Source organism: Aquarana catesbeiana, linkage group LG03 (genome assembly GCF_042186555.1).
Source record: "Aquarana catesbeiana isolate 2022-GZ linkage group LG03, ASM4218655v1, whole genome shotgun sequence".
Classification (NCBI taxonomy): Eukaryota; Metazoa; Chordata; class Amphibia; order Anura; family Ranidae; genus Aquarana; species Aquarana catesbeiana.
This window is the reverse complement of record NC_133326.1, coordinates 409,606,475-409,630,469: the sequence shown is the minus strand read 5'-3', so window position 1 is coordinate 409,630,469 and position 23,995 is coordinate 409,606,475. Positions and strand designations below refer to the sequence as shown.

General features: G+C 42.0%; 1 protein-coding gene across 3 annotated transcripts in view; it reads left to right on the top strand.

Moving 5' to 3' along the window:
* Nucleotides 1-23,995, top strand: part of RUFY1 (RUN and FYVE domain containing 1) — a 288,027-nt gene that overhangs the window by 248,812 nt on the left and 15,220 nt on the right. For all 3 annotated transcript variants that reach the window (XM_073620729.1, XM_073620730.1, XM_073620727.1), the window contains 3 exons: nt 9,764-9,883; nt 14,628-14,757; nt 22,582-22,676. In XM_073620729.1, the coding sequence (XP_073476830.1) occupies nt 9,764-9,883; nt 14,628-14,757; nt 22,582-22,676 (345 nt within the window). The remainder of the gene's footprint in view (nt 1-9,763; nt 9,884-14,627; nt 14,758-22,581; nt 22,677-23,995) is intronic.

Genomic DNA, 23,995 nt, shown 5'->3' with positions numbered 1-23,995 from the left:
GGACAATAGCCAACCTCACTGGGCAAACGTTCATAAAACCTGGAAGAAGGAAAACCTGAAATAAGGTTCAATTTTCAAGAGGATCTGAGAAAATAGAATTAAGGATGTCATTGCTTTACTATGAGCAACACATCGTTTTTCCTTTTCCCAGTCATTATGAATTTGAAGCATTTTATTTTTTAAAAGACTTTCACTTAGTACCTGCTGCTGAACCAACACCCCCCCGACCCATCAACACCCCCCCCCCCCCCAAAAAAAAAAAAAAAACAATTTATCTACGGCCTTCATCCAGAGTGATCTTCTAACAACAGCTACTGGCAGTGTCATACTGAACTCCAAGATCTTGACGATTTGCTGAAGGAGCTGATTGGCATTGTCCTACTGAACTCTCAGATCTGAAAGTTTGCTGCACCAGCTCACTGGTTGTGCACTTTTACACCCAATTCCTAGATCTGGAAACGTGCAAACTTCATTCTCTTGGATTTTTGATTGGTGCCTTGCCCTGTATACCCGTTGGTTTGAGGTCACCTGGCTCGTCTTCAGTGTAACTAAAGAGAGTTGCTGCTGCTGGATCGATGTCCGGACACTGACCAATTATACAGGCTTATTTAAGCTTGCCCTCCGGTAAGCGTGCATTCTGTGTGGTGGAGGATCACATCAGAGGGCAGTGTCTTTGTATTAAGGAGTTTATTTCACCTTCACTGTTATCACTGGACCCATATCACTGGACTGTTTAATTACTTATTGAGGACTTTTTATATTTATTGTTCTTAGTGGTATTTAGATTGTTTCTCGTTTCACCACGGTTACTCACTCACTTTTAATTTTAATAATTATGCGCGGCTTTTTCTTTTCTTTTGTATTCATTGTTTTGTGTATATCTCACAATTTTGAGCTGCAGCAATTTCTTAATTAGTTTTATTTATGTTAGGTAGCGCGGTATTTTTTCCTATTTTATCTCTTCCCTTTGACTCCGGCTGCATGCCAACATCAGAAATAATGCAAGCCACTATGTTGATGCTGTGTCCACTGCACCCGTTAAAGTTGATTGTGGTAAAGCTAAATCATTCTGCGATGCATGTAAAATCCCCCTAAGTTACCTGTATCTATTCATATTGTGGATCATTTACTTGGCCTTTCAGCTGTTCCTGGTTCTTACATTTGCTGAGTCTGATTCAGAATGAGTAGTCTCATGTAAGTCTCCAGGGACCTCAGCCACTGCACATGGCTATGTGCACATTCTATTACTTCACTTTTATAAAGGAAATTTTGCCATGTCAGTGAACATTCAAGATGCTTATCTCTATATCCTCCTCTCTCTTAAGCATCTGTGCTTTCTTTGCTTCAAATTAGGGATCATCGCTTCCACTTTGTGGCTCTAGATTTTGGGCAGGTCTTAGTTCCCAGGGTATTCAAGAAGTTTCTGGTCCAGCTTCTAGCAGTTTCATTTTAGATGCCATATCAGATCTCCACTCTTCCTGGACAGAGAGATTACTATTATTTCCCACACAACCATCTGTGCTGTGATGGCTTTGGTTCCTGATGGTATTGCAATACTGCTGGTTTCTTCGCCTTTTGTGGAAGAGTCTCTCACCATTGTTTCTTTGCCTTTTGGTGGAAGAGTCTCTCACCATGCATGCAAGCTTAGCTGGCTGAGGATGCATCCTAGGTCCACTGTCAGTTAATGGTCAGTGAAAGCAGGAGACGTCCAAACTGACTATCATTGTATTAGGGGTTCAAGCAGTCCATCTTCCACTCCTTTTCTTGAGGTCATGGCTCAGGAGCCCCCTTATGAGGATACACTACAATGAAGCTACTGCAGTGGCATTCATACATTATCAAGGCTTAAAGAGCCAGATGAGAGAGCACATATTCTGCTTAGCAGAAGATGTTTTCTCTGTCTGCCATTCTCAGTTGTTCACATTCCCAGAATTGCCTCACACTCTCGTGTTTTGGCATAAACAGTAGTGAACCCCTCAGGGTTTAGGGACATCCAATCAAACAACGTTCCAAAGTAACCGCAATATGTGGAGAAAATAAAACTCCAAATAGTGTGATGTCATCAAGAGATACAAATTTATTAATACATCCAGCCCAATGGTAATGCACTTACAGACAATAAAATCTTGCGTTGGTAAATTGAAAGATGCCAAAGATAGCAAGTCACGGCGGACCATGGTTATGCACCAAATCTCACCCGACCACCTCATCAAAACACACGGAACGTCACTTCTGGTGGTATGTGAACGTCACTTCTGGTTGCCGTACAGCCACATCCCAGCACATTTTGTCATATCGGCTTTGTCCTGGGATTGGCTGTATTGCACGGCAACCACAGTTAAATACTCCCACATATGTAAATGACAGGACATCGTTTATCCGCCCATATAGTGTCCCCGCGGCAATGATATATCTAGCATCTGCCATTAATAGACACATATGCAGTGCATAAATATCAAAAATGCTCGATATCAGTTATGACAATCCTATCCTAAAATAAATATCGGGTATAAATTCATTCAGCAATTACAATCTGATACATTTTACATTAAATATAAACAACAGATGATAAACAAAAGCAATAAACTTTAATACAGTAATTGTAATAGCACCAAATCATTTAAAAAAGCAATTGACTCAATAAAAATCACTTAATCCATCAATTAGTAATCTGAATGAAATAAATAAAGGGGGGGGGGAATATAAATTTAAACCAATAATAAATGCAATCAATTTAAACTGATAAAACCAATTTAAATTTAAAAACCATTAATAAAACAGTTTAGATCCAATTCTATGTTTAAACCATTTGGTGCAAGACATTTCATAAGGAATATCCATTTCGTCTCCCTTTGGGAGACGCAACCAACGCAAGATTTTATTGTCTGTTTGTAAGTGCATTACCATTGGGCTGGATGTATTAATAAATTTTATCTCTTGATGACATCACACTATTTGGAGGGGTTCTGCTAGAACCCCTCCATGAAGGGAACACACAATCTATGGCACAAAATTGCAATAAAGAGGGGTTCTTATTATGTTTTCCCTATAATGCAAGGAAATGCTATGTTTCTTAAATCCATTCCTTATATTAGCTAGATGTTTCGCTACGCGGATCCTCAACAGTCTTTTAGTCCTTCCTATATAGAATAGACCACATGGACACCATAATAGATAAACCATGTGTGATGTGTTGCATGTAATAAACGCATAAATCATAAAGGTTCTACCCTCCGAATTGATGAAACTAGTATGTCCCCTATTACTACTCCGTACTGTCCTACATGCAATGCATTTCCTACAGGAAGAAAAACTTTTTTATCGAGATGTAGTTTTTGTTGTCCTGGAGCATCTAAAATCTTTTTTTACCACTTGATCCCTGAAATTGGGCACTTTCCTATATATGAATTTAGGGCGATCTGGCAAGAGTGGTCCCAGATCCCTGTCCATATAGAGAATATGCCTGATATTTATTTTAGGATAGGATTGTCCTAACTAACATCAAGTATTTTTGATATGTATGCCCTGCATATGTGTCTATTAATGGCAGGTGCTAGATATATCATTGCCGCGGGGACACTATACGGGCGGGTAAACTATGTCCTGTCCTTTACAAGTGTGGGAGTATTTAACTGTGGTTGCTGTGCCATATAGCCAATACCAGGACGAAGTTGCTATGATGAAACGTGTTACCAATGCAAGATTTTATTGTCTATCTGTAAGTGCATTACCATTGGGCTGGATCTTTTAATAAATTTGTATCTCTTGACGATATCACACTATTTGGAGTTCTATTTTCTCCACATATTGCAGTTAATTTGAAACATTGTTTGATTGGATGTCCCTAAACCCTGAGGGGTTCACTACTGTTTATGCCAAAACACGAGAGTGTGAGGCAATTCTTGCTGGTGAGTGTACATCTAATTGGGGAAGTGGAGTCACGTTTGCTCATGCGGTGTGGTGTCAGATCAGAATAGCTACTGAATCTCCTTTCACAGAATTACTGCTCTCTATTACCATCTGTACACAATTTATGGACTATTAGCAATTTAGGCTCTGTACATTACCACTACTTTGGTGTGTTTTATATCTGTTTGTATTATTACTTACTCCAGCGCCACTGTTCACCCCTAATGTTGCATACACACGGCCGGAATTTCCGTCAAAAAAAGTGTGATAGGAGCTTTTGGTCAGATATTCCGACCGTGTGTATGCTCCATCCAACTTTTTCTGTCTGAATTTCCGCCAGCAAAAAATTGAGAGCTGGTTCTCTATTTTTCCGACGGAAAAAGTTCTTGACAGAAATTCTGTTCGTCCTGTATGCAGTTCCGACGCGCAAAAAAACACGCATGCTTGGAAACAATTTGACGCATGCTTGAAAGCATTGAACTTCATTTTCTCAGCTCATCGTAGTGTTGTACGTCACCCTGTTCTTGACAGTCGAAAGTTCAGAGAACTTTTGTGTGACCGTGTGTATGCAAGCCAAGCTTGAGCGGAATTACGTTGGAAAAACCATCCAAGATTTTTCCGACAGTAATTCCGCTCGTGTGTATGGGGCATTGCTGTAATCTGGTAGACTTTATATTTAATGTGTCCCTCTTTAAAGTGTTTGCTTATTCATTTTTATCTAATTCTTTCTGTGGCACATGGTGAGATCCGATTTGTTTTTAAATAGTTATTGACTGTGGTTGATTTGCTAAAACTGAACAGTGCAAAACCTGGTGCAGCTGTGCTTGGCAGCCAATCAGCTTCTAACTTCAGCTTGTTCAATTAAGCTTTTCCCCTGATCTTGCACTCTTCAGTTTTATTAAATCAACCCCAGTGATTGTGACAGAGGTTAAAGTGAGAGAGCTGATCAGCTGATTCAATTTGACTGGATAGCTGTGAATGTAAATCCATAGGATCACGATCCCAAATGATATACTATTCTCAGAAGTACCCTTAAAGTATTTTGTACCTTTTGAAGAGTGAGGCCAGTTAAGTGATTTGGCAACTGGTCATTTGACACAATTAAATGGTTCAGAACTCTAAATTTTTGATTTTGAATACCATAATGAAGATTTTAACTACTTCCCGACCACCCTACGTACATATACTGCAGCAGGGCGGCCTGGCTGCACAAAATCACGTACCTGTATGTGATTCGCGCCTGTCCGCCATCCCCACAGTGATCGGATTCGATTCAGAACCAATCAGTCATCAGGTCCAGGCCAATGATTCATGGCCTGGACCTGCTGATCGGTTCTGACGAATGGCAGAACGTCCTATGCCTGTGTATTGTAAACACAGGCACAGGAATTGATGCAACCTCCTCTCCTGGAGCCCTTTTCGGTTCCAGCGTGAGAGGAGAGAGCATCTACCGCGAGTAAAGCACTACACTGACACCAGGACACAGAGGCACATTTAACCCCCTGATCCCAAATAGCATTAGTGTCAGTCCCAGATAGGTTCAGGGTACCCACCATATATTCCCTAATAAAGTTTTAACCTCCTGATCACCCCCAGTTAACCCTTTCACTCTGTCAGTGTCATTAGTACAGTGTACAGATCTTTTTCTGATCACTATATTAGTGTCACGGGTGACGCCAGTTAGTGTCAGTCTTTTATATAGTGTTAGGGTCCCGCCACATATTCCCTAATGAAGTTTTAACCCCCTGGTCGCCCCCAGTTAACCCTTTCACTTCCTGTCACAGTGTCGTCAGTACAGTGTGCAGATCTTTTTTCTGATCACTGTATTAGTGTCATGGGTGAAGGCAGTTAGCGTCAGTTAGCATCAATCCCAGACAGTGTCAGATTGCCCGCCACATATTCACTAGTACATTTTAACCCTTTGATTTCCAGTAACATTAAAACACACACACACTATATACCTCCAATACTAGCATAGTCTGAACAGATCAATATCTTTGATCTGATCAGAACTATACTAGCGTCCCTATTAGTATAGTGTTCCCAAAAATGTGGCGTTAGGTTCAGCCCCGACACCTTTCAGCACCTTTATTTTGCTCCTCTGCTCTCCCCCAAACAAGTGCGGTATCAGTAGATCACTGTCACTTCCCATACACCGTACACAAAACTGCAGCGTTAGCATACAGAGTCATGCCTGATCTCTGCTAGTACTAGCAGTTACATTTTTTATAGTGGTTCAAACAGTCCTTGACAACCAGGTGCTTTTTTTTACCTGTGAGTCACACTAGGTACCTATATATTTATTGGCCAAAATGTCAAACGAAAGGTACACTAGTGAAGAGGCCTACAGGATACTGAGTATGACAGATGAGAGCAATGGGGAGTCCTTACTGTCAGCATCAGGCTCAGCATTCAAACCTGTAGATAGTTCTGACAATGGAGTAGAGGTCCCTGCTAAAGTCAGGCGTACTCGATCCCATTCACCTGTTGCTGAGGTGCTACAATCGCATGATTCTCTTATGTAGCAGAGTGCTGGTACTAGTGCCGATCTACCTTCTGGTGAACTGGCGAGCACCAGCGGCCTAGTACATCCTGGTCGTAGACAAACCAGCACTGCAGTAACACTTGGTAATGTGGCGAGTTCCATAAGTGCAGTTCAAGCTGGTGTGCGGTAGCTAGCACAAGTAGTGTCCCGCATCCACCAAGAATTCGAACGCAGGTCTGTAGAGCCCACAGTGCCCTTCCTGATGCGCTTGCAAATCCTGATTGGCAGCCCACAGATTCTGCAGCACCTGAACTTCCCCCATTCACTGGCCAACCCTGAATACAGGTGGAAACAGCACATTTAACGCTCCTTGTGTTTTTTTTTTTTTTTTTTTTTTTTTTAAGCTGTTTTTCACAGAAGATCTGTATGGCTCTATTGTTGACTAAAGCAATTTATATGCTAATCTATCTCCGCAAACTCAAATTTGACCCTTACCAGACAATTTGCATAGAAACCTATCATGTTTCCCAAATTTAAGACCTTTCTGGGCCTATCCCTCAACATGGGCATTACTAAAAAGAATGAGTTGCGGTTATATTGGTCCACTGACCCAATTCGTCATATGCCCGTGTTCCCTGCTGCCATGGCCAGGGCTAGATGCGAGCAAATATTGCCATTTATGTACTTCAATGACAATGAACTCTGTCGTCCTTGGGGTGACCCTGGGTATGATCGGCTCCACAAAATTCGCCCCCTCGTAGCCCACTTCAACCAAAAATTTGCAGCCTTGTATATCCCCTAACAAGATGTCTGCATAGATGAGTTCCTGATTAGGTTTTCTGGCCACATTGTTTTCAATCCGTTTCTCCCCAGCAGGCGTGCCAGATAAGGGGGTCAGAATGTATAAGCTCCGTGACAGGGCAACAGGCTATACATGCACTTTCCTGATTTACAAGGGAAAGATAGCAGAGTGGACCCCCCCCCAACTGCCCAGACTACATAGGGAGTAGCGGCAGGATTGTTTGGGACTTGGTGTCACCCTTATTAGAAATGAGGTACCACTTGTACGTGGACAATTTTTATACAAGCGTGACAATTTTTAGATACCTATTTCAAGAGCGAAGATCTGCAAAATACTCAACATTCCTCTTAGTAAATACCTTGGGGTGTCTACTTTCCGAAAAGGAGTAATTGGGGGGGGGGGGGGGGTGTGCTATCTTGACATTTCAGGGCTTCCAAAACTGTGATAGGAAGTGAAATGAGCAATTTACGCCCTTTGAAATCCTGAAGGAGGTGATTGGTTTTCTGCACCCGTACGCGGCTAGGCTCCCAAAAAGTCTCACACGTGTGTTATCCCCATACTCGGGAGAAGCAGCAGAATGTATTTTGGGGTGTATTTCCACATATACCCATGGCATGTGAGCAATAGATCATTTAGTGACGACTTTGTGTAAAAAAAACAAAAAAACCCCACACATTTTATAATTTTCCTGAAACTTGTGGCAAAATATAAACTATTCCAAGGACTCAACATGCCTCCCAGCAAATAGCTTGAGGTGTCTACTTTACAAGTAAAGGTTTTGCGCTATCTTGACATTTCAGAGCCTCCAAAGCTGTGATAGGTAGGAAGTGAAATAAGCAATTTACACCCTTTCAAATCCTGAAGGTGGTGATTGGTTTTACTCACCCGTACGTGGCTAGGCTGCCAAAAAGTCTCCCACATGTGGTATCGCCATACTCAGACGCTGCAGAATGTATTTTGGGGTGTAATTTCACATATACCAATGGCATGTGAGCAATAGATCATTTCAGTGACAACTTTGTGTAAAACAATTTGTATTTTTTTTTTTTTTTTGTCATTTTTTAATCACTTGTAACAAAAAAATGGCTCAACATGCCTCTCGGCAAATTCCTTGGGCTGTCTGATTTCCAAAAAAGGGGGAATTTTTTTTTTTTTTGGGGGGTGGTATACTGCCCTGCCATTTTAGCACCTCAAGAAATTAGATAGGCAGTCACAAACTAAAAGCTGCGTAAATTCCAGTAAATAATACCATAGTTTGTGTAACTTTTGCGCAAACCAATAAATACATGCTTATTGAATTTATTTTTACCCAAGACATGTAGCTGAATGCATTTTGGCCTAAGTGTATGACAAAAATTGAGTTTATTGGATATTTTTTATAACAAAAAGTAGAAAATATAATTTTTTTTCAGAATTTTGTTAGTTTGTATCGCAAAAAAAAAAAAAAATCCCAGTGGTGACCAAAAACCACCAAAAGAAAGCTCTAATTGTGGGAAAAAAGGACACAAGTGGGTACAGTGTTGCATGACTGCACAACTACCAGTTAAAGCAGCAGAGTGCCAAATTGCAGAAAGTGCTTTGGTCAGAAAGGGGGTAAAACCTTCTGGAGGTCAAGTGGTTAAACAACATTCAGGATAATTTTCCTTGGGACTAATCCCTGTTCGATGTTTACCCACTGTTTAATCCCAAAAGGAAAGAAAACTGACGGGCGGACCCTGTGTGTGAAAGGGGTGCTGCTTTCACACTGATGTACTGTGGTTTACCCTCATCGCGGGTGCAGCGCAGTGCATCTGCGGTTAAGCTGTGCTTTGCCATAGACTTATATTATATCTTGCAGGTGTGGTGCACTTTCTGAAAAGCGCACCAAAACTCCTGCCTTCAGGAGTTTTGGTGCACTTTCAGAAAGCACACCAACCCGTAGGATATAATAGAAGTCTTTGGCTCAGTGCAGCTAAGCCACAGGTGCAGCCTAATAACCCTTTTTATTTTGTTCATATATGCCCATTGCAAAACTATGATGTTTATTACTTAATATGCCCATTGCTAAACTGTGATGTTTAATAAACTGACCTTTTATCTTTCAGTCTCTGCTGGCATCCCTGGCTGTTAGAAATGTTCCTGTCCCAGGTGGAGTGATACCAAATGCACTTCACCTGGGACAGGAGCCGGCGCTATAGACGAAGCATTATCTTATGTGGCTCCTGCTCCCTCTGCAACCCGCTTGCCTCCTCCAGTGGCTCCATCCACTCTGATGTTCTGGGATGGCAGGTCAGTAACCCGCAATCTGGGCTTGCCAACCCACCATCTCAGAGCAGGAGGTCATGGGCCACATCAGAGGGCTCTGCGGGCCACCGTTTGAGCACCCCTGCCCCAAGTGCTAGTTCTGTTATTGGTTGCATGTAAAATGCATGATGTGCATATACAGTAGTTTATTTCCTGTTCTACTTTCGAATTAGGAGATACTAGAGTATGGGGCTCTTTGTGTGTCCTATCAGTATTCAGGAAAGTCATGCATGTTTGTTTCCGATCTATTAAATATATTTTATGCATTTGTGTATCATTGCCAGATTTAAAAAATCTGAAAAAGCAAGACAAACAGCTGAGGAAAACTGCGTTAAAATTAAAAACGAGTTTGATGCTAAAAATGAATCCTTACAGCAGCAGCTTCAAAAACTGGACAGTCGCTGGTAAGAGGCATAATAAATTATGTCTTATAATAAATGGAATTTTATTGACAAACATTACATCCCAGTTGCTAAATAGAATCTAGCAAACACATTTGTTAATCTAAGGAATCAGGTTTTTACTACTTTATCCAATTTCACCCACATTGTCCACTAATAATTAATAAAAAAAACGTCAGCTTTGTGTAAGATCTTTCTTGGGCCACAACTTTATCTCAGATATGTTAAATCAGTTCAAAGAAGATGCATGTTCCTATGAGTTTAACCATTAAGAAAAACTGACCCTGCAAATTTGGAAGCTTTAAAATAGTTGTAAACCCTAAATGGATGCCATTTGGGTTGCTAAATCACCATGTATCTATTAACATTTTGTTCTTTTGTTTCATAAAAAATAGTTTTCAAGTTTTTTTACGATTTATTTATTTATTTATTTATGCATCTCAGCACTGCTAATTCCCTGTAGCCCTTTCAGCCACTCCTTGCATTCACTCCAGAATCATATCAATCACAAGCATATCATTGCTCAGGATTGGCTTTTATTTTCTTTTATATTACCTTTTCAGCCACTTAATTTCGAATGCTTCCCTCAAGCCTCTATTTAATGACAAAATCTCATAAAAGATGAAACCGTATTTCAAGGCAAAAAAAAAAAAAAAAAAAACATGCAGGCCCTGCAATAAATGCACATTTCCACATGTTTTATCCCTTTAAAGACACTGCAATTACAGAAAAAAATCTACTTGTATTTAGGACCTATACAAACAGGGACCAATGCCCAGAATGCAGAATATTCATGAATGAAGGCATTCATCTCTGACAGCAATTAAGCCCTATATAACCGCAGTATATTTCAACCTGCAATAGGCTTTGGCAGGTTGCAGGTGGCAGGGCTGGGCGCTGTCCCTGTGCCTCCTGGGTGCACTAAAATGCCATAATTGCATTCACAGCAGCTAGAAGCCCTGTGTGTAAGGGGCCAAAGAGATATATAATTTGAGTGTTCAAAAATAAATTCTATTTTTCGCTGAAAATATCTCCAGAGTTTGATGATGATGAAATGTACCAGAAAAACAAATTGGCTGTTTAGTCCCAGTGTCTTTTTGCATGCATAGCAGGAGAAGAACAGGGCACCTTTGCATTTCTTAGAGATGCAAACAGGCCCACTTCTGGAGTGCCCCATCATCTGCATATTATCCCGAATAGTAAGATTCAGCCCCCGGGATTCGTTATCCAGGAAATTTTTGGAGAGAAAATCTGCCATCCTGGAATGTATCTTGTATCTCCAAATGTGGGTACAGCTTGGAAAGCCTTTTGTGGAATACTGGCCTTTTATCAACTCTTTTCAACTCCTCTAGATCTAAATCCTTAAAGTGGTTGTTAACCCACTTATATAACTTTATATAAGCCTCTCTGTGTCCTAATAACAAGTGCTCATGTCTGTGTGTTTTATTACAAAAATGCCTCTGTTACCTGATACACAGCGGTTCCTTGCAATCATGTCGCCGGCTGGCTCTCTACTCTGCCCAGCTGACAGATGCAGTGGGCGGGCCGGGATTCCCCTATTGACGTCAGCAAGGACGTGAGAAGGAGAGGAGAGAGAGAGAGAGCCAGCCGGTCACGTGATTGCGGGGAATTGATGTGAAATCCGGTAAAGGCATTTTTTTAATAAAGCACACAGGAGCAGTTGTTATTAGGACACAGAGGGGCTTATATAAAGTTTTAACAGTTATGAGAGCAGCAGGAGCATAGGGGTGGACACTGACACAGGGGCAGACAGGGAGGGAGGGGAGGGGAGGGGGGGAGGGACACAGGAGCACATAGGGGGACAGGAGGGCTGCGGATGACAGAGGCACGTAAACTGACCACGGCGTCAGGGCTCAGCAGCCATGATTAACCCGTGGTCAGTTTACAGAGCCGAGGGTAGAAACTGGCAGGATCAGCCAGATGTTACAGGGGGCCAAATGACACAGCACAAGCACTGTGCTGTATAAAAGGTTTTAAAGGGACAGGATCCTTTTTTTTTTTTTTTGAGTTAACAAGCGCTTTAAAGTAGTTGAAAGGGCTAAAGGTTTTTTTACCTTAATGCATTCTCTGCAATAAAATAAAAAACTTCTATGTGCAGCTTCCCCCCAGCCCTTCCTAAATAACTTACCTGAGCCTGATCTCAATCCAGTGCTGTGATTCCTGACTGGACTCAGTGGGAGCCATTGGCTCCTGCTGCTGTCAATTAAATCCAGTTATGAAGTAGCTGGGGGGCAGGGCTGAGCCACACAGCCAGCACGGAATCAAGCCCGCACGTGTATTACCTTCCTATGGTGGCACAGAGAGAAGAGGAGGAGCCCAAATCATCGGTGGGGAGGGGGGGGGACCTGAGAAGAGGAGGCTTGAGGATGGTCTGTGCAAAACCATTGCACAGAGCAGGTAAGTATAACATGTTTGTAAAAGTTCCTTTGTTTTTTGTTAAATATTAATTACTTCTCAATCAATGGAAAGGCTGCCAAAATCTTCAATTGAGGAAAATATTTACCCTTTTTACTGGGAGCCTGCATCTGCTCTTCCCATTGAATAGCATGTTTCATGGCTACAATAAAAGGCTCAATAAAGGCAAAGTAAAAACACTGAGGGGGTGGTATCCAAACCAACTTATCAGGAAGCGACTGCTTGCCACATGCCCAACGCTTCCCAGTAGGAGGACTAATGTCACTAGGAGAATGACTCCTGCCATGTAATCTGTGAGAAGATGACCAGAAGGAGAATCGATGTCTGTGTGACCCGGAATGTCTTCTTGACTTCCTTCTGAATCTCTCTCTGATCAGGGCTGTAAGAATAAACAGTTTCTTTAAAAAAGGTGCTCTTTGAATATTCATATTTACCATAAGGTTGACCTCTTATCTAGTGGCATGCTGAGGATCTTTTCATACTGTCCATAACTGTCTATACTTGCAGAGGAGCACTCGGATTAGAAAATAAAGAAGTAGTTAGAGGGAAAACTGACCAAAAACACTAAGGGCCGGTTCACACGGGGGCGACTTGTCAGGCGACCTAGCCGCCTGACAAGTCGCCTCCCGTTCTGTACAATGGAACCGTTCTAATAGGAGCGACGCAAGTCGCTCCGACTTAGAAGAAAGGTTCCTGTACTACTTTGGGGGCGACTTGCATAGACTTCTATACAGAAGTCGTCTTGCAAGTCGCCCCGGCAGTCGTGTGCAGGTCGCCTCGGTGAGGCGACCTGCAAGTCGTGCCGCGTCTAGTGTGAACCGGCAATTACGGTATTTAGTGGTGACTCGCAATAGCAAAATAGAAGACAGTAGGTGAACCTTCCCACAAGAAAGACCGAATACTACCACCAGTAGAGCCCACTGATCTAGAACTGGTCAGAAAAAAGGTATGTGCTTTGTGCATGCACCTACTAAAAAATACATAAGGAACCTCAGTTACCATAGTGTAAAAATTGCTGCCAACACATGCATATGTGCACAAGTCTGAGAATACGCATGAGCACTAAACCACTGGTCGCACGCAACATAGTTGAACAGTGCAAACGCACCTGGCAGAAGATAAAAGGATAAGAAACGAGGTGCGCAAAGCGCTGTCATAACCGGGTAGTGAAAATATCAAAAAGGCATGAAGAAAAAGAGAAAGAAGCAAAATTCTGCAACTGCACTGATCTACCCCAATCCAAAGACGTAACATGTCTGAAAAAGAGATCCCCAGACAAACAGAACCCCTTATCTCATTGGCACATTTAGCTGCCTAAGACTAAGGACATCAGAACGAGAGCATGAACTTGAATGGAGGAGTCATAATTCAGCTGAAGGTAGAGGTCAGTAGATTAGATCCTGTAAGTCTCAAGGTCAAAAATAGAAGGGTGAGCCTGGGCTAAGGTTTAATCTTTTATAGAGTTATGATTGGTCCTGTGGTCTGAAGGGGAGGAGCTTCAACCATATGTATGCTGCCATGAAGGCTTCAGAAAATAAGATATATTAGGGTGAGCACAAAACCCCTTTTTTCTACTGAATTTTATTAAAGTGGTTCTAAAGGCTCAAGGTATTTGACCTTAAAGTGGATGTAAACCCGAAAAACATTTTTTTTTAATTAAGGCTTGCACATTGTACAGTATAGGATTTCATGTCACCTGTGCCCAGTTTTGCCACAAAGAGTTAATCCAGCTCTGATCAGTCCTCTGTCTGTTTTCTCACTGAAAAAAAAAAGACAGAGAAATAGGAGTTGTTTCTCCCCCTTGCTATGAGTGACAGGTGATTTACATATCTCATGCATGAGCCTGAGAGAGACATTTTGTGTACTTCAGATCCCCTCCTCCTTTCTTCTCCAGCTCTCCCAGGATTGGCTGCTCCACACATCAGCATGATTGCGCATGCTGAAGTCATGTGGTGACTTTTCTGGGTTTTGACTTGATGTTAGTGATCATAGCAGAAGTTCAGTGTAAGAAATACAAAGGAGAAAATTCATGTTGACAAGGGGAGTGTAGAGGTGGGCGGGGAGTCTACTGACATCACAACTCCATCCACCGAGCTCCGGACAACAGACCCACCCACAGAATCTGCAGTTTTTTGGGTCTCATAACAGACAGAGGGGAGACATTTGACAGGTAAGGATACATGCAGGAGCAATGTATATACTTATAGATAACCACTATGGCAGTAGTTTAGAAAGGATGAGAGTGGGTTTACATTCACTTTAATGCATTAAAAAAAACTCTTCCATGCCTGATTTTTTTTTCCTTTAATAGCTCCAGTTTAGGGAATGAACTGCAATCAGAAAAAGAGCAACATGAATCTCTTCAAGCAGAGCTTCAAAAAGAGAAAGACCTTAATCAGTCTCTACGAAATGAACTGCTACAGTTTTCACAGTTAAAAAGGGTATGTTTTGTTCTTTCCACTGATTAATCTGCTTTTCAAACAGAAGGGTTACAGTATAACTAAGCCCACAACAGTAAAATCAGTCTGTATATGCAGCATAGCATGCTTCCTTTACGCACTGTAGAACTTAAGGGGTTAATCCTCTGCATTTGTGTAAAAAGTCTGTTTTATCCTGTATGCACAAATCCTTCCTTCCTGCACTGTTTATCTGGGAAAGGCCAGCTAACACAGGCAGAGTAGCCAACCTGCACATGCTCAGTTGTGTCTTTTATGCTGGAGAGAACAGTTATGCCCCGTACACACGGTCGGACTTTGTTCGGACATTCCGACAACAAAATCCTAGGATTTTTTCCAACGGATGTTGGCTCAAACTTGTCTTGCATACACACGGTCACACAAAGTTGTCGGAAAATCCGATCGTTCTAAACGCGGTGACGTAAAACACGTACGTCGGGACTATAAACGGGCAGTGGCCAATAGCTTTCATCTCTTTATTTATTCTGAGCATGCGTGGCACTTTGTCCGTCGGATTTGTGTACACACGATCGGAATTTCCGACAACGGATTTTGTTGTCGGAAAATTTTATCTCCTGCTCTCCAACTTTGTGTGTCGGAAAATCCGATGGAAAATGTCCGATGGAGCCCACACACAGTCGGAATTTTCGACAACACGCTCCGATCGGACATTTTCCATCGGAAAATCCGACCGTGTGTACGGGGCATTACTTGTTCTCAGAGATAGCCAGATTACATGATATTGACATCACACATGTGGGCGTGTATACAGGCTGCAGTGGAAATCTCCTCCTACCTGATCGATCAGCACTGGAGAAACTGTGCAGTTTATCACTGACCGTGGTATACAGATCATCCAAAAAGGTATATAGTGGCAGTATTTTAATGTAAAAACAAGATTTATGGAGGGGGGGGGCAGATGAACTATTTCCATAATACTGGATTTAGTAACACTTTAATAGTTAAAGTTAAACATTTTTGTAAGCTGTGAAACATAGATCAATTGTAGTAGGAACAGCCTGGGTTATAATATAGGAACTAAAGCTTTAACGGGGGATCTTTCACCTTACCCAACTTCCACCCTGGCAATATTTTTTTCTGTGACCAGGTGCACTCATTTAGAAGTGTGGGTCTACACCTCCTGCTGGTATAATATAGAATCTCAGGCAGGCTTCTTGTGTCACCCAGCTGTAGATTTAAAGGTTCAGGAAAAAAATAATAAATGTGCATATTTTTGTAGGAAAAAAATGTGCATTTATTATTATTTCCCACAGGAGCCTGCATACAGTGGATTCAGAAAGTATTTACAGCGCTTCACTTTTTTCACATTTTGTTATGTTACAACCTTATTCCAAAATGGATTAAATTCATTATTTTCCTCAAAATTCTACAAACAATACCCCATAATGGTGTTATGACAAATTTCTGATTGGGACTCTAAAACAAAGTTAATACTGCAGCTGCAGGAACAGATTCACAGGACTCAATCACTGTGTTTAAAATGTCTGTTCAGTGAAAATGTATTATTACATGTTATTTTATACATAGATAAGAAAGGGGTGGTGTGAGATGTTATTCAAAACTAACAAATAGAAATATGTTATTAAAAGCTAACAAATAGAAATATATTATTAAAAACTAGCGAATAGAACAATTGCAAAAGTAAAACTTTGAGAAGGGAGGGGGGAGTAGAGAGCGTTTAGTAGGAGATGTGTCTGTGTGTTAGGTGAAGGTTACAGAACGCATTTCAACAGTGAGAACAAAATGGAGTCTCTTGTGCTTAAATGAACAGTACAGTGAATGTCCATGTCAATGGCAATGTGAAAGAAGCTTGTTTGAAATCTTTGCAAATGTATTAAAAATAAAAAATGAAAACATCAAATATACATAAGTATTCACAGCCTTTGCTATTACACTCAGAATTGGGTACATCCTGTTTCCACTGATCATCCTTGAGATGTTTCTACAATTTGATTGGAGACCACCTGTGGTAAATTCAGTTGATTGGACATGATTTGGAAAGGCACCTGTCTATATAAGGTCCCACAGTTAACAGTGCATGTCAGAGCACAAACCAAGCCATGCAGTCCAAGGAATTGTCTGTAGATCTCAGAGACAGGATTGTATCGAGGCACAGATCTGGGGAGGGGTACAGAAAAAGTTCTGCAGCATTGAAGGTCCCAATGAGCACAGTGGCCTTCATCATCCGTAAATGGAAGAAGTTTGGAATCACCAGGACTCTTCCTAGAGCGGGCCGTCCGGCCAAACTGAGCGTTTGGGGAGAAGGGCCTTAGTCAGGGAGGTGACCAAGAACCCGATGGCTACTCTGACAGAGATCCAGTGTTTCTCTGTGGAGAGGGGAGAACCTTCCAGAAGAACAACCATCTCTGCAGCACTCCACCAATCAGACCTGTATGGTAGACTGGCCAGACAGAAGCCACTCCTCAGTAAAAGGCAGATGACAGCCTGCCTGGAGTTTGCCAAAAGGCACCTGAAGGACTCTTAGACCATGAGAAACAAAATTCTCTAGGCTGATAAAACAAAGATTGAACTCTTTGGCCTGAATGGCAAGCGTCATGTCTGGAGGAAACCAGGCACCGCTCATCACCTGGCCAATACCATCCCTACAGTGAAGTATGGTGGTGGCAGCATCATGCTGTGAAGATGTTTTTCAGCGGCAGGAACTAGGAGACTAGTTAGGATTGAGAGAAAGTTGAATGCAGCAATGTACAAAGGCGACATTGATAAAAATCTGCTCCGGAGAGCTCTGGACCTCAGACTGGGGCGAAGGTTCATTTTCCAACAGGACAACGACCCTAAGCACACAGCCAAGATAACAAAGCAGTGGCTATGGGACAACTCTGTGAATGTCCTTGAGTGGCCCAGCCAGAGCCCAGACTTAAACCCGATAGAACATCTCTGGAGAGATCTGAAAATGGTTGTGCACCGACACTCCCCATCCAACCTGATGGAGCTTGAGAGGTCCTGCATAGAAGGCCACCATTTTTTTCCAGCACCGCCTTAACCCTCTTGGGCATGGAGTTCACCAGAGCTTCACAGGTTGCCACCGGAGTCCTCTTCCACTCCTCCACGATGACATCACGGAAATGGTGGATGTTAGAGACCTTGCGCTCCTCCACCTTCTGTTTAAGGATGCCCCACAGATGCTCAATAGGGTTTAGGTTTGAAGACATGCTTAGCCAGTCAATCACCTTTACCCTCAGCTTCTTTAGCAAAGCAGTGGTCATCTTGAAGGTGTGTTTGGGGTCATTATCATGTTAGAATACTGCCCTGTGGCCCAGTGTCCGAAGGGAGGGGATCATGCTCTGCTTCAGTATGCCACAGTACATGTTGGCATTCATGGTTCCCTCAATGAACTGTTGCTCCCCAGTGCCGGCAGCACTCATGCAGCCCCAGACCATGACACTCTCACCACCATGCTTGACTGTAGGCAAGACACACTTGTCTTTGTACTCCTCACCTGGTTGCCGCCACACATGCTTGACACCATCTGAACCAAATTAAGTTTATCTTGGTCCCATCAGACCACAGGACATGGTTCCAGTAATCCATGTCCTTAATCTGCTTGTCTTCAGCAAACTGTTTGCAGGCTTTCTTGTGCATCATCCTTAGAAGAGGCTTCCTTCTGGGATGACAGCCATACAGACCAATTTGATGCAGTGTGTGGAGTATGGTCTGAGAACTGACAGGCTGACCTCCCCACCCCTTCAACCTCTGTAGCAATGCTGGAAGCACTCATATGTCTATTTCCCAAAGACAACCTCTGAATATGACGCTGAGCATGCGCACTCAACTTCTTTAGTCGACCATGGCAAGGCCTGTTCTGAGTGGATCCTGTCCTGTTAAACCGCTGTATGGTTTTGGCCACCGTGCTGCAGCTCAGTTTCAGGGTCTTGGCAATCTTCTTATACCCTAGGCCATCTTTATATATAGCAACAATTCTTTTTTCAGATCCTCAAAGAGTTCTTTGCCATGAGGTGCCATGTTGAACTTCCAGTGACCAGTATGAGAGAGTGAGAGCGATAACACCAAATTTAACACACATTCACACCTGAGACCTTGTAACACTAACGAGTTACATGACACCAGGGAGGGAAAATGGCTATTAGGGCCCAATTTGAACTTTTTCACTTAGGGGTGTACTCACTTTTGTTGCCAGCGGTTTAGACATTAATGGCTGTGTGTTGAGTTATTTTGAGGGGACAGAAAATTTACACTGTTATACAAGCTGTACACTCACTACTTTACATTGTAGCAATTTCTTCAGTGTTGTCACATGAAAAGATATTATAAAATATTTATAAAAATGTGAGGGGTGTACTCACTTTTGTGAGATACTGTAAATCCATTTTGGAATAAGGCTGTAACATAACAAAATGTGGAAAAAGTGAAGCTCTGTTAATACTTTCCGGATGCCCTGTAGCATTGCTCCAGTAAAGAATGAAGCACAGGTGCAATGTCAGGCTCCTGCACACTCTTCCTCCAGCTTTTTGCCTGTACTTCTGTATGGGCTTTCAAATAGAAAGCTGGAAGAAGTGTCAATGCACTACGAACTGATTACCACACTCGTAGTCAGTTGAAACTACAAGTCTGTCTGCTGCAGAAACATTTTTCTAATTTTTTTTACAGTTCATTTTAATACAACCCATGGAAATACAACATTTGTAACACAAGGATCCAGTACAACTTTGTTCACTTTGAGCTTTACCATTTCGCTATGTTGCATAAAAGTCGCATTAATGTGGTATCATTTTAATTACCAGTCTTTGTTGATTATATATTGGGGTAAATTTATAAGGGTGCACAAATTACATAAATGTTCAGTTGGGAAAAAGTGCAAAATGCTTTTTTTTTTTTTTTTTTTTTTCAAATTTGTTTTTCTATGTGTTCTCAATAAATAATAATTAGATGTGCATTTAAACTTGCTATCAAATGTAACCCCTCTTTGAAATCCCCAAAATGTTATATATAATACCTTAGAGTAAACTACAAAACTCAAGATATAATGCGCAGTACTGAAAAATGGCTGAAATGGATTCCTACCACTTCTGAGCCACGCTATATACAGTAAGGTGGCAAAACACTGACATGGAGTTTTTCAACCATTGACAGTAATAATGCACTCCCTTGTTTCTGGACCCTGCTATGTTCCCACCAAGTGACTAAAGCTGGCCATAGATTGAGCAATTGTCTTTCAATCAACCAGTCAGTGTTGATTGTGGAATCCCTCCCGCAAAGCAATTGTGTTCTCCTGGCAGGGGAAGCCATCCCCGCAGGAGAACACAGTGATTATTGTTAGCGGCTATAACAGCTGCTAGCAATAATCACATGTAAAATCTAACAGACTGGTTGTACCCATGTTGATCAATCATCAATTGCAAAATCCATTACTGATTCTACATTTTTGTTTAAAATTTTGTATTTCTTTTTTCCCTAATTTCGCTGCCAAGTGCATTTTAAAAATGTTTAAAACCGGTGTTCAAGTCCAAGCTATATAATTTGCCAGAAGCCCTGAGAGTCTACTCTTTTAAAAAAAAAAGTCAATTGGGGGTAGATGCAGTTAGGTGACAAAAAGCTGACATGCCAGTTTTCAGCTAATGACAGCCAGACTACACTCCATTGTTTCTGGGCCCTGCAATGTTTCCACTTTTTCACTAAAGCCTGGTGCACATGGGCCGAATATCTGCAGGTTCAACAGAAACCGGCCGACACTCGTCCCATGTGTACACTAGCCTGTTCGAACATCCAACTTCTGTCGAACAGGCATACTCCTCAGTTTTTGATTTTTTTTCGTTCAGCCTGCATTCCTGCAGTCGAAGGAGAGGACATCTGGTATCTATGTATAATTTGAGTGTAATTATCATATATGTACAGTGATAGTGGTACATTCTTTTTTTAAGGAAGCTTAAAAAAATAAAAATTTGAAACACATTGGGCTATCCAGCAAATGGACCTTTTTTATGATCACAAATATATCGTTATATATTCGAGGTCTGATCTGGGATAGGGTGGGATTACCACACCTGTGAATGTATAAATTGTTCAGCCATTCATGGTTTGGAATGTGCCCTATAATATAAGCCATGATTTTTATTGTACTATTTAGTACATTTTATACATGTATAAAATTAAGTGAAGATTTTTTTTTTTTAGATAATTGCTTTTGTTGCCCTTTAAGTCTCAACAGAGGTTCGTTGTATGGAGTATTAAAGTTTGAGGGATGGCGGCAACCTCTGTCCAAATCTGGAACGCCCTCTTTCTTTTGTTTTGTAGTATTTTGTCAAGATAGAGCCCGCCACAGTAAAAACTAGTGATATCAAAATGGTAAATTCTCCCAAGGGGTTTTTAGCAGCAAAATAATGAAATGTTGGAATTTTAAAATCCTTTTATTATTCAAAGGATGAAAGACGGATACTAGTGATATCTGCCAACAGTGTGTGCACCCAACTGTGCAGAGCCAGCCACCAAAGCCTCAGGGGTAAAAAAAAGAATGATTATAGATCCCATGGAGACTTTGTGATTAGTACCAGTTTAAGGAAAAATGCCTAGAATTTTGTCATAGTTGGATTGTAATAGGTTAGCTAAAGTCTGTTTGTAAATTGGTTAATGATCCCACCAGGATATCTCCACTCATCTCGGTGTGCTATAGTGGTTATATCCCAGCTTGTCCTCCCAAAGCATAGGTAGAAATGCAGACGTCATGGGGTACTCCAAGACCAAGGTGTGGAATACACATGGGTCAGGGGTATACATACAGGGGTCGCCACTGTGTCCTGACCCCATGCTTCAGGGGGTCTGTTTGCCCCTCTGTACACCTGGATAGGCTGCATGTAGAGGAACCGATCCCTCCATGTGGCTGCTAAATGCCCACTTCTCCTCCTCCTCCTTCCCGCAGATATTCAGCGACTGCAGGAGGGAAACGGAGGGCATCGGTTCCTCTACATGCCGCTCCCTTCACCTTCCCTATCCTGTTACTGCAGGCCCCTGTGTGCTTCCCTGGCCCCCCTTCCTCACCGGGGTATCTGTCAGGTTGGAGAGCGGGGAAGGGGCTGGTAAATGTGTCATTTAGCAGCCCCTTCCTTGTCTTAATAAATAGTCAGTGATCCGTGTCGATCAGTTCCTTTTTTTTTTTATTCATTCATAGCTGAGGCATAGTAAACTGTGTTTCTATGCTTCAGAAGAGCTATTCCTGTTGGTTCATTCTGTGTAGCTGAGGCTGATAAATCTGCCCTCAGCCCCTTTCTCTGTCTCAAAAGTAAGACATCAGGGGTCTGTTTAGATATTTCACCAAAGCCCCCCAACAGGGGTCCTTAAAAATATGTAAAAAAAATAATTAAAAATAAAACTGTAAAATAAAAAAAATGGTAAAAAATAATTAAAACAACAAATAAAAAACGACCAATGGCGGAACTACCAGGGTCGCTACTTGCAAATGGGCTTTGGCGTTCCGCCACCGTGGGGAACCCCAAGACAGCTGGAAGTTGGCCCTCTGTGGGACCGTAATAAAGGGCCCCACAATGGGAGTAAAGAGCCCCTGAATCAGTGGGAAGGGCCCCTTCATGGTTTCTTGCACCGGGTCACTGAAGATTCAAATTGCTTCTCTAACAGGGGTGATGTCCCCTCCATAGGCAGTCATACTCAGTAAAGCGGTTATACTGATGGACCTGTGTAATGCTATAGTTGTATTTTTTTTTCTTTAGAATATGAAAATAATATCTTCTTCAAACTGCTGTAGCTGCGTGTGTTCATCTACCTCAAAAACAAATATTTTTCTTTTTTTCGCTATAGGACTTTGATAAGCTACATCTTGAGAAAAAACAAGTGCAGAAGCTGTGCGATGAACAGGAACAGGCACTACAAGAAATGGGCCTCCATCTAAGCCAGTAGGATTTTTTATTTCATTCATTATATCCTCCACAGTAACACTATGTTAAAGCTGATCTCCATGTTTAATTTAACTTTTATGGCGAACCTTGGCACCCCAGATGTTTTGGAACTACATTTCCCATGATGCTCAACTATACTTCAGGGTGCATGAGCATCATGGGAAATGTAATTCCAAAACATCTGGGGTGCCAAGGTTCGCCATCACTGGGTCTAGACCAAGCTGTTTTCCAGTAGCAGGACAAGAACTGCTTGTCCAGCTCCTGGAACAAAACTGTGATTTGCCAAGGCAGGGTTTTTGATGTACCGGTAATCAGCCTGCCTCGCCACTCCAGCCAGGAAGCTTTGTATTTATTCATAGAATACAAATTTTCCTCCCCTGACTCAATTTTGTTCCAGAATCTGGACTGGACTGGAAGTTCTAGTCCTGCTGTCGGAACATATCGCTGCTTGCTTTGTGTAGCTGAGGCTACGTACAGTTTATATGGTGCTCACAGCCACTGCAACTGTTTTGGAAGTAAATTGTTTTTTTGGTCCTTCTTGGATCTCCAGCTTTTCCTCCTCCTCTACCGCAAAACAGATACATTGTGTATGTGAATGAATTACAACCCCGCTGTCAGTTTGTGTGTAACTTACCTCCTGTAGCAGTATACAGTGGGTTTCTGTGTCTGCAATGTCACTCCTCCTCCTGGCTGAATTTTAAAGTTCTCTGACTTTTTGTTTCCTTCCTTTACCAGTCCTGATACTACATGTCCCATGATCCTTTGACCCTCTGTAGTTTCAGGGTGGGCTATGGGAGTCACTTGTACCAGCTGTGGGAGTTGATATTGGGTTGGTTCAAGGGTTACTGTGGGTGTTTCTGGGCCTTCATGTGGGTGGTCATTAGGGATGGAATGAAATTGTGTTATCACCATCCACAGTCCATTGAATATAGAGCAAGCAGGAAGTGGAACTTTAGTCTGAAAATGTAATTGATTCTAAAGACAAATTTTTAATTTTTTTAAAAATAACAAACATGTTATACTTACCTGCCAGAGAAACCCTGATCCTCCTCTTCCCCCACCACCGCTTGCTTATGAGGGTACCCATGCATGCTTGCTCATGCAATCTGCACAGAAAACACATGAAAATGCCCACCAATGCGCGCCGCTGTTATGGTGCCATTTAGGCTGGGTTCGCATTTGCATTTTTCTGAATGCACGACATCCCGCACAGAAAATGCATGCTTTACCTTGCATGCCTAAAATTCGAGACAATGCATGTCGAACTTTCATCACCATTTAGGCTGCGTTCTCATCTGCACGCTTCTGAGTGCATG